This window comes from Sorex araneus, chromosome 9 (assembly GCF_027595985.1).
Source record: "Sorex araneus isolate mSorAra2 chromosome 9, mSorAra2.pri, whole genome shotgun sequence".
NCBI classification, from domain to species: domain Eukaryota; kingdom Metazoa; phylum Chordata; class Mammalia; order Eulipotyphla; family Soricidae; genus Sorex; species Sorex araneus.
The window spans coordinates 30637577-30649650 of NC_073310.1; the positions used below are offsets into that span (position 1 = coordinate 30637577).

The following is a 12074-nucleotide window of genomic DNA, read 5'->3' on the forward strand; positions in this document are numbered from 1 at the left end:
GGAAATTACACTGGTGGAGAGATGGGTGTTGGAACACTGTAGGACTGAAATGCAATCATGAACAATTTTGTAATGCTCTATCTCACAGTGATTCAATAAAAAAATTTTTTTAATTATATTCTTCATAAAGACTAGAAAATGTTAGGATCAGTGAGTTCACACACATATCAATCATGAAGAGTTAATAGACTCAAAGCATTTCTAAAAATGTCTATTTATATATTTAATATATATATTTAATATATATATATATATATATATATATATATATATATATATATATATATGCCTGGCCGTTCAGGCCTGACTCAGTCTTACAATGTGATTGGGAAGGCTGTGCTTTTCAAACTTGGAAGGAACTTAGGCCTTTTGGTGCTGGGGATTAGAGTTGGAACCTTGCACAGGTGCCCCACTCCTAAGACACAATCTAATAGAAACTGGTGACTGCATAAATAGCACTGTAGCACTGTTTTTACATATATATATAAAATAAATATATTATTTATTTGTAGCACAGTGGGTAGGGCGTTTGCCTTGCACGTGGCTGACCCAGGTTCGATTCTTCTGCCTCTCTCGGAGAGCCCAGCAAGCTACTGAGAGTATCTCGCCCGCAAGGCTGAGCCTGGCAAACTACCCGTGGCGTATTCAATATGCCAAAAACAGAAACAACAAGTCTCACAATGGAGACATTACTGATGCCTGCTCGAGCAAATCAATGAACAACGGGATGACAGTAATGAAGACAGTGATATATAAAATAAATATATAAAACACATATAATATATATATATGTTTCTAAATATATATTTAGAAATGCTTTGAGTCTTTTAACTACTTCCTGATCTATATGTGTGTGAACTCACTGTTCCTAAAATATTTCTAGTTTTTATAAAGGATATATAAAAGAAAACAAAAATGTACGCATTTATACAATCATGGGCTGGAGCAATAGCACAGCGGGCAGGGCACTTGCCTTGCATGTGGCCGACCCAGGTTCGATTCCTCCGTCCCTCTCGGAGAGCCTGGCAAGCTACCAAGAATATCCCGCCCACAAGGCAAAGCCTGGAAAGCTCCCTGTGGTGTATTCGATATGCCAAAAACAGTAACAAGTCTCACAATAGAGACGTTCTTGGTGCCCTCTTGAGCAAACCGATGAACAACAGGATGACAGTGATACAGTGCTCTTTATACAGTCAACAGTTTCTATTTAGATTGTGTCTTAGGAGTGGGGAACACATGCGAGGTTCCAATTCCAATCCCCAGCACTACAAGGCCTAAGTTCCTTCCAAGTTTGAGAAGCACAGCCTTCCCAACCACATTGTAAGACTGAGTCAGGCCTGAGTGGCCAGGCCAAACATTACAGGGAATGGTTCCCAGGCAAAAGCAATCACTGCTGAAGAGGAAATGACAAATAAATTAAATATAGACTGTTTCTTGCAATTTATTGCACATAAGCTAGGAATACGCAAACGATAGCCATTTATTAAATCTGATCCACTGCTTATTTCAGAAATAAAGTCCCACCAGAATGTAAAACAATACTCATTTGTTTAAGTGCTCTGTCTGGATGCTTTAGGCTAGAGTTGAATGGTTGTGGCAAGAATCACATATATGGCCAGCAAAGACAAAAGTGCTTACTGTCTGGGCCCTTACAGAAAAAGTATGTCAACCCCAAATGACTCTATCTCACTTGAGCTTCACCTCACCCCATTCATAAGGTCAAGGTCCACAAGTTCACAGGTGAGGAGAGGAATCAGGGCTCAAAGGTGTCACCATGATAGCACTATTTATTCCCCAAGGCCAGGAGAATAAATTTCTCACAGTGTTCCTAGAGTCACAGGTGCATTCATAATGTCACCCAATATAATCAGTTAACTGAAGTGAGATCCACCCTGTGACAATGAAAGAATTTCTGTATCAATGCAGATAATCACAAAGAAAAACAAAATATCTGGTGCTTTGAGCACCACTTTTGTGAACTTGGCTCTGCATCTTAATTACTTCTGTCACTGTCACTGTTATCCCGTTGCTCACCGATTTGCTCGGGCAGGCACCAGTAACGTCTCCATTGTGAGACTTATTACTGTTTTTGGCATATCGAATACACCACGGATAGCTTGCCAGGCTCTGCTGTGCGGGCGGGATACTCCCGGTAGCTTGCCGGGCTCTCCAAGAGGGATGGAGGAATCGAACCAGGTATGACCCCAAAACAAAAACAATCACCCAAAAAGTTAATTTCTGAGAGCTATTCTTCATCAACGGAACTATACTACTGATCCTTTAACCAACAGATTGTTCAAGTAAAAACCAGAGATCGAGAAACCTGGAGACATTCCCAAATTGGCAACAGATTAATTATAGAAACAGATATAAAAATAAACTTTTCTATGATGTCAGTATTAGAGTGAACTTCTAAAGCTTGCTTTGGAAAATAAGGCCATGTGTGTTTTGAGAAATTATGGGTGTTTTATAATCAAAAATGTTATGTTAACATGCAAAAGGAGGTTCTACTGCTATTTCTATATTATATTTACATCTTGTCATTCAAAATTTCTAATCTGTTAAGTATCAACAGCTATAATCCACATAAAATCTCATTGGGTGCTGGTATTTGAGAAGTTTTAGTATAGGCAATATACAGAGAAAATAAAAGCTTACATGCAGGGTTAGAGGCCCTGGATTCAATTCCTAATAAATCAAAATTTACCAAGCCAACAAATCCCTGGCTTCACTACTTCACTCTCTAAAATGGAGATAATTATAGTACCTACCTCAAAAACATTACTGTGAGGAATAAATGAGAATAAAGTTTGGACAGAATTCAATACCTAGTGAGCATTTAAAAATTAATGTTAACTGTGATTTCAATTACCATTAGTATACTGTAAGGCACTTAAAATGAAACTATTTGAAGAAAAAAAACTTTTAAGTGTTAAAATTCACAATGATTAGGGTTTAGCTGAACAATCTTAAACTTCAGACTTTGAAATAAAAACATCACAGTTCTCTAAATTTCTGAACCTTTCTGACCATCCCCTTTCCCATCCAGATTCCTCCATTGGGTATTTCTTCTGTGAGTCCTTTAAGTCATATGTAGAATACAGGAACAGTGACACTGATCTTTGGACACAGAATTATTAGTACAGGGGCTAGAGCAATAGCACAGCGGGTAGGGCGTTTGCCTTGCACGCGGCTGACCCGTGTTCGATTCCCAGCACCCCGTATGGTCCCGAGAGCACCGCCAGGAGCAATTCCTGAGTGCAGAGCCAGGAATAACCCCTGAGCATCGCCGGGTGTGAACCAAAAAATAAAATAAAATAAATTATTAGTACAATATAGTCATTCTAATCAACTTTCTTGGGAGGGACTTTGACTCACATCCAGAGATGTTCAGGATTACTCCTGGCTCTACACTCAAGGGACCATAAACAATGCTAGGGATTGAACCCAGGTGGAAAGGGCCTTAACCACTATATTATCTTTCAGGCCTCATAGTCATTAATTTCTAACTCCAATGAATTGGAGGAGAAAAAAGATAAACTAATTCCCTAAACATTTATGAATACAGAAGTTAGGTTCCTCCTAAAATAAAAAAAAATTTTTTTTTATTATAGACACATCAAGCCTGTGTCTACATATTTTATTATTTCCTTCTGATAATCAGTGAGGGCTATAAAGCAAAGTATCCCGAACTTGTATGTGTTTTTTTGTAGATGTGTATCTTTTAGCAAGTCAGATCTATTTCCTCCCCACAAGCTTCAATGGTTCTCCCCTGACTACACTTCTTAGTATGGTCTTCAAGGTTTTTCTTCCCATAAAAACCTCTCACCTGCCTTTTTAGCTACACCTAAATACATATTGCTTCCTAGAAAAGTCATTTGCTACCCACCTGCCTTGAAGAAGTAAGAAATAGTAAATCTGTCAGGTTTCCCTGACAGGAGATCGGTCCATCCCTGAGCAAGTAATTTGGTATAGAGAATCCAAAATCAAGAAAATCAGGCTCAATGGGGTTAACCTGTCAAGGTCACACAGTGAAGACACCAATATCTTAACCCAAGTCTGAGCAACTTTAAAGACAATATTTTTCCATTAACTGCTCTATTCTTGACTGCTGTGAGAAAGGAGAATTTGCAAACAACTTTTTTTTAATGGATGGAAATTTTGTTTACTATGCTCTGGGCTACTTAATAATAATGACAGAAGTACTCATATGTGTTCAGTGAACAGTAAATTTGCACAATTCATAACTAAGTAACTCCTCTATTTGCCACCCCACACACATACACACACAAAAAGAAAAGATATCATATTTTTAACTATGCAACAATACGGTAACCCATTATGATCACTGGTCTTCTAAAAAATATATCCCTTCATTTAAAGGAGGAAACTATGTTGATTTTTTCAGAATAAATAGTGACATTAATTAGTATTCATCTTTTAGCAAAAAAAAAAAAACTTAAAACCCCAATAAAGGGGCAGAGAGATAAAGAGTTAAAGTGTTCACTTTGCACATGACCAGCCCACATCCAGACCCCCATTAGATTCTGGGAACTGCTCATGTTCCCCTGAGCACCAACAGGAATGATCTTTGAGTACAGAGCCAGGAAGTAAGTCCTGAGCACTACAAGCCTCAAAAACAAGAACAAAATCAAAAAACCAAATCTACCACCAACTGAATGACTTAGGGTAAATCATAAAATCACTATACTCCATTCACCATGGATTGATTTAACTGCCAAATGTTTTTATTCTCTACGTGGAGAACTTCTAGGAATGTTCATCAACAGACTCTCTAGAAAAGTGCTCTGCAGGGCAAGAGAGATGCTCAGTGGGCTGGAGCGCATACTCTGCAAGCAGGAGGCCTGGGTTTGATCCCTGTCACTGCTCTATCCATAGCACCACATGGTTCCCCAAGAAGAGGAGCAGGAGCAATCCCCGGACATTAAGGCAGGAGCAGCACTTAGGCATGCCAGTACAAAAAACAGCCAAGCACAGAGCATTTTGTAAACTGCAAGATACTATAAAAATACAGCAATATCCTTTCTTACTAGCATTTCAATAACCTCAGGAAGATAAATCTTTTTCGGATCACGTACCTGCAGAAACCTTGAAATTGGTAGCATGTGCCTCCATGAAAAAGAATAGGAGTTTCAAAGGTAACATAACTCTCCTTTCCTAAATTAAAAAACTAAAATAATAGCTACAGCCCAGGCAAGTACAGTGGAAATGACACTTGCCTTGCATGTGGTCAGCAACAGTTTGAGATATAGCACTAGACAAGTTCCCCAAGCACTGCCAGGAGTGATCCCTGAGCACAGAGCCAGGAAAAAGACTTAGGACCACTAGTGTGGTCCAAACCCACACTCCCCAAAAAGATACACACACACACACACACACACACACACACACACACACACACACATTCTTTCACTTTGCTTAGAAGTGAAAGAAGCTAATGCTCTTAGTCACCACTGAACTATCTGCACGGAGCTCTCTGCGGCCTCTAGAACAGGAAGAGGCTGTGGCATGAAGCAACATGTCTGGAATTAAATAAAACACATAGACAAGAGACTGAAGATGATACATGTCTTTTAACTAATAATAGCATAATTAATAAGTCCTCCAAAACTTAAGAGCTATTAAAGCATCTTATTTGGAATTATATTTGCCATAACTTCCTCAAACAGTTTATTTCCATCGTTCTAATGAGAAAAGCTAAAAACAGTTTCCTTTGGTAGTTTTAGTATGAGTCCTGCAGAGCCTAACATACTTACAGATTGCAGATATCACTGCAAATCATAAGATATCATAAGATAGCCAATAACTATTTCCAGAAGAAACAAAATATATATCAGGATAAAAATGTGTTATATCTATTAAATAAAGAATATGTAAATAATTGGGGATTGGAGAGATCATACAAACGGTTGGTGCTTTCCTTGCACACAGCCAGCCCAGACTCAACTCACAGAACCCTATTCAGTCCCCCAAGACCCGCCAGGAGCAATCCCTGAGCATAACCCCAGGAGTAAGCCCTGAGCACAGCCAGATATGGCCCAAAATAAAACAAACAATAATAATGTTACCAAAATGTGTGGTTTAGTTTCTCATGGAATGTTTATTATGGGCTGGAGCGATAGTGCAGCGAGTAGAGTGTTGGTCTTGCACGGGGCCGACCCGGGTTCGATTCCTCTGCCCCTCTCGGAGAGCCCAGCAAGCTACCGAGAGTATCTCGCTCACACAGCAAAGCCTGGCAAGCTACCTGTGGCATATTCGATGTGCCAAAAACAGTAACAACAAGTCGCACAATAGAGACGTTACTGGTGCCCTCTCAAGCAAATCGATGAACAATGGCATAACAGTGACAGTGACCATTTTAAAATAAAAACATAATGTAGTAAATAGTATTTTAACAGCAAAATTCCTGAACAACGATGGAATAAAACATTTTGCCTATAATCTAAACATTCACACCGTCCTTGGTGATTCACACCCTGTTCTACACATCTCCACTTTTCCCGGCTCACTATCCTAAAGACCACCTGCACCGGGACCAGCATCCTCTGCCAAGTTAACACCTTCATGTCCAGGGCAGTCTCGAAAGTCTTCACTCGGGCCAGCTGCTCACTAGTGCAGCCAGAGTGAATCTGAAACGCAAAAAGCAGATCACTATGCTCCTTGGCACATAATGCTCCCAGGCACCACCTGGAAGGTTCCCAGAGCGCAGATCTGAGAATCACAACGGGCAAAGCTCACTCGTGCTCACCTCGACCCCACTATCTGTCCTGGCCGTCCGGCCTTCTCCCCACCCCAAACTGTGAGCTTCATTTTAGGCTGCCTCTACCTGTTCATTGGTTCTCTGCGTCTCACAGAGGTCTTCCTGACCCCTGACCACCTCTGTCGGCGAGCACACCGTGTCCACCTCCACTCCCCTACTCTAGCTCTCAACATGCTTTACTCTCTTAATAGTACGTATAGTTTCAACGCCCTGACGACCAGCAGGACAGATTCCTATGAGACAGCACTCCCGCGTTTATGGGGATAGAGCCACCTGGTTTGCCCCTGAGGTCAGGGGAAACTAGTATAGAGTGAGCAGCTGATGATCTCTCTCCCTTCTCCGAATGTACATAAAACTGGCTGTTTTCAGAGTTATGCAGAGTTGTCCTGTACTGCTCTCCACTTGCTGCATATACTTAGTAAAGTATCTTCTATTTATTCTGCATGCTGGAAGTGACAGGACCGAGCAAATTTTAATAACATAAATGAGAATTTAAACTTGACACTTTGGTTTGGAGTTCCCATTTTTTGCTCTCTATTAGGAAAAGGCCAAAGTTGTTTGTACCATCACCGCATAACAGCAGCTATTATTTCACATATACTTCCCAAATGGTTTTAAAAAAAAAAACAACTTAAAACAATCCATTAAAAAGGAGGCAAGAAAACCTGTCAGGAGCAATACTGTTTTTTGACAAAGTTGAAGCATTCCTTTTAAATAAAAATTTCCAGTAACCCGGTTCCAAGTAGCCTTATACTGGCCCTTTGTTACATGAGCAGACCAATGAATGAATTAAAATCAAATATTGATTTTTTAAAACCTTGTTTACATTATCATTAACTCCCCACCACCATTAGCAAATAACTAATCAAGTCAAACAAAGCATTCTACAACAAAGTATCTGCTGTACTCAAAAGTCTGAACTTTTAAGGTCTCGTGTATCATAACAGAATTCCAAAGTATCTGCATTTATCCACTGAATAATTAACACCAGGAACTAGGATAAGACAATGTTCTAGACACTGTGATTTGTACATTTTCGACCCCATTCACAATGCTCATGTTACAGTAATTAAATAACTACAATAATGGTCATATTGTAACAAACATTTGGCTAGACTGGTGACCTTGCCAATTAAGTCCTTTGAAAGGTGCAGCAATTTAAAGCAAAGGCAACTTCGCTTGACAATTATAAAAATTAAAATGCTCCAGGAAGTTTGGCAATTTATTCAGTGGGTAAAAACTCTTTCAAACACTAAGTTGCAGCATATAATCACCTTCCAATTACATAACATCTATCATATAACAAAAAGACTACCTTCCACTTTACAAGTTTTTCTGGTGCCAACAAAAACTGTTTAACCAAAGTTATTTTCCCAGGGACATGCTATTTCTTTTTATTATTTAATAGTAATAGTTCTTTAGAAGTTTTTAATTTATATAAAAATGCTTACAATTAAAACATGGATTAATTGAAAGCTTTCTGGCTTTATTTGTTTGTTTTGCCTCCCAATCAGAGCTTAAGTACCCTGGGAGTCAGTCTCCTTATACCAGGCCTGGACGTGCTGGGAGAAGGTTTAATGCCTGGACCCAATGATATGGTGTTGTTTGGGCCCCGTACGAGCTGGGGACCACCAGGGCAATACCCTGCGATGCTGGAGAACCATAGGGTGCCAGGGAACAAAGTCAAGGCCTCCTCTGCATTGAAGGCACTCACTCCAGTTCTTCAAGTTATCTCAGTAGCCTTCCCTTCAAGTGCTCTTATGAACACTAGGAAACATGCTCCACCTTGACAACAGGTCAGATGGAACTTAGACACTATAATAACCCAAGCATAGCACTGCACTGTAGCACTGCAGTCCCGCTGTTCATCGATTTGCTCGAACGGGCACCAGTAATGTCTCCATCGTGAGACTTGTTACTGTTTTTGGCATATTGAATATGCCACCAGTAGCTTGCCAGGCTCTGCCATGCAGGCAGTATACTCTCAATAGCTTGCGGGGCTCTCCAAGAAGGACAGAGGAATCGAACCTGGGTTGGCCGCGTGCAGGGCAAACGCCCTACCCGTTGTGCTATCGCTCCAGCCCAACCCACGCATATAGCAAATATAATAGTTACAACCCAAAATGCAAATAAAATTATTTTGAAAGTATTTAACTTCATGGTCTAAGGAGTGAAAAATGTCCTCTAAGAATATAAATTTGCAGATGAGAGAACCGCTGCCACTGTCCTTAAAATATCTAATTCTGGGGCTAGTGATGTCTGCTTGCCTTTCATGTGACCAACAGAGATTTGATCCCTGGCACCACGCAGGGTCTCCCAAAACCTGCCAGGAGTAAGCTCTGAGCACCAGGAGGTGTGGCCCAAAAACAAAATACCTGGTTCTGCAGAAAACTTCCTCCCAATCCCCACTTTCCCAAGATTTGCAGGTCCTCAATTAGTGCGAGGATTTAATGAGACTCATGGACAAATCCACAGACCTGGCACTATAGCATCTGATTAAACATTTCTTTCAACAAAAGCATATTTTAGAAAATAAACACAAAATGGTAGTTATGATTTTATAAGGGCGGAAGCATTTTACATAAATAAATATACTGAAACTATGCTGCCTTTACTATAAGCCATAAAGTAAGATATTCTAGAGACCTTCCCTCAAAGAGTTAGAATTCTAAAAACCACACAACTGCGACTGCCACTTTTCAATGCCAGTTTTGTTAGAATTTGCGCCAATCACTTAAGCAACTGCAATCTAAATTATAAGACATGGGAGGAAGCCGGATCCATAAAATAAAACTTCAAAGTATCCAATGTTTACACGTAGTTACCAACACAAATGATAATTTACATAACAAAAATGCTGTATTAGTCACTCTCAAATTCCAGTGATGAAGGATTGTGAATAGGAGGAAAAATACTACACATCCAACAAACACAGCATTTCTTCCTGTCACTCTTCTTTCTGCAAACTTGTTGAAGGACAGTGTTTCCATTTGAGTTAGCTCCTGTCCTAGCAGGTTTTACAAGGTTGAAAGACATGCAGCTGTGGTAAGCCAAAGCCAGTTCTTGCTGCATCCTTTCATCTCTCAAAAGACTTCATTTTCTTCTTGGAATATGGCATGATCTTCAAAATAAAAGAAATGGCAACTCTATTTGTTAGCGCTTTCATACACTGAAACTTAATAGGATTTGTATTTAGATCTTCTGTCAGATTTGTTGACTTCTGGAAAATCCACCCGGATTTATAAACAATGTAAATCATATAGGCCAAGTCCGCAGGATTCCAAATACCTGCGCAAGGGCAAAGACCTTGCTCCTACGTGCAGAATGGTATTTCTTGGTTGGAGGCTCTTCACCGACAGCCAAATCAATCCAAATAATGCGTGATGTGAGGGACAGCTGTTCAAAGATCTTTGGAAGCGTCACAGGGCACAAAAGCCCATATTTAAAATGGGAGAATAGAGACCACAAAACAGTGCTAGGAAAGGCTAAAGAACTGAATAAATACTTGATGAACGCCACTAGGGGGTGTGCGCCCAAGGCTCTTTACAGTCTGAAGACCACGGGGTGCAAAAACTCTACCCGAACGAATCACTCCTAGTACCGAAAGGGCAAACAGTATAAAAAGGGGGGGGTCCCCAATGATGAAAGTATTTTACAACCGTTTACTCTGCCAGGAACTCCGATGCACTTTTATTTTTTTCCAGGTACTCAATAGCAAAGTCAGGCCACGTATGTCACCTCACCTGCTCGTCTGCCCCAAAGCAAGTAAACAAGATTTTGCCTGACCTCCGAGCCCTAAAAGCTTGGGACAAGAGGGGCTACAGGAGCCGAGTGGCTGGAACTCGCCCCTGGGAGGCTCGCCGAGTACTGGGATTAGGGGTGGGGTGCTCCTGGAACAGCCTCTCCCGCACCTCCCGGTCCCGGCCCACTTACTGTTGCTGGACTTGAGGTCCCGGTGCAGGATGGACACGAAGGCTTCCTCGTGCAGGTAGAGCATGCCCCGCGCGATCTGCACCGCCCAGTTCACCAGCACGTGCGGGGGGATGCGGCGCGCCCCGCGCGGGCCGGGCGCGCGCGGGTCGGGGGCGGCGTTGGCGGCGGCCAGCGCGCGGTTGAGCGCGCCGCCGCGGGCGAACTCGAGCACCAGGCAGAGGTGCGGCTGCCGCAAGCACACGCCGCGCAGCTCGATGATGTTGGGGTGCCGCAGCATGGCGAAGAGCCGGGCTTCCCGCCGCACGCTCTCGGCCGCCGCCGCCGCGTCCTGCTCCGGGTCGCGGCGCGCCGCCTTCACGGCCACCTCCTGGCCCTGCCAGGTGGCGCGGTACACCTGCCCGAAGCCGCCCGCGCCGATGAGCTCCTTGAGCTCCAGCCGCTCGAAGTCGACGTGCACGGGCGAGCCGGGCCGCGGGGGCGGCGGCGGCCCGGCGGGGGGCGGCGGCGCGGGGCCCGCGGCCGGGCGGCACGGCGCCACGTAGTTGGCGGGGAAGATGCCCAGGCGCCGCTGCACCTGGCCGGCCCACCAGCCCTCGTCGCCGGACACCGCGGCGTCCTGGGACAGCACCTCCACCAGCTGGCCGCGCCGCAGGCTCAGCTCGTCCTCGCCGCGCGCCTCGTAGTCGTAGAGCGCGGCCCAGAGCCCCGCGCCGGCCGAGGCCGAGGCCCCGGACGAGGAGGACGACGACGACGCGGAACCGGCCGAAGCGCGCCGGGACGGGGACACAGGCCGGTCCGCCGCGCCCCCGGCGATCGGCAAGGCCATGGGGGGCGTGGGGTGGGGTGGGGGCGGCGGCGTGAGGGCTCGGGCGGAGCGCAGCGCCGGGGGGGTGGGGGTCAGCCTCCGGGGCGGCCGGGGACGCGCATCGTCTGGCGGGGTCGCAGCCTGCTCCCCGGCGAGGCAGGGCGGAGCCGTCGGGGCCGGCGGACGGAGAGAGCCCGGAGGCCCAGTTCCCGGAGGCCCGGGCCTTACCCCCCGTTCCTCCCCACGCGTCCCCGGGGCTGCAGCGGTCCCCGTGGCCGCGGGTGCTGTCGCTCCATGGTGGCGCGCGGGGCCTTCAGCCCGCCAGCCACACACTCAGCCGAGCGGCGCCTGGACACGCCCCCGCCGCGCCGGGTCCGCCCTCCCCCGGGCCCGCCTCCCATCCTCGGGGCCCGCCCACCGCGCCCGGCCCGCCAGACCCCTGGGTCCCCGCGGGCCCGGTCGCTAATTGCTCCCCGGCCCGGGTGCGCCGAGCCCACGTGGCCTGGTGGGCGGAGCCAGCCTCCGACTGGCCAGAAGTTCTCTGGAAACGTTTAA

General features: G+C 44.8%; 1 protein-coding gene across 1 annotated transcript in view; it reads right to left on the minus strand.

The window, feature by feature from the left end:
* MAP3K21 (mitogen-activated protein kinase kinase kinase 21) overlaps positions 1-11685 on the minus strand; it is a 73246-nt gene extending 61561 nt beyond the window's left edge. The window contains exon 1 of the mRNA XM_004620327.3: positions 10715-11685. Within this exon, the coding sequence (XP_004620384.3) occupies positions 10715-11540 (826 nt within the window). The 5' untranslated portion in view covers positions 11541-11685. The remainder of the gene's footprint in view (positions 1-10714) is intronic.
* Between the last annotated feature and the right edge of the window lie 389 nt (positions 11686-12074).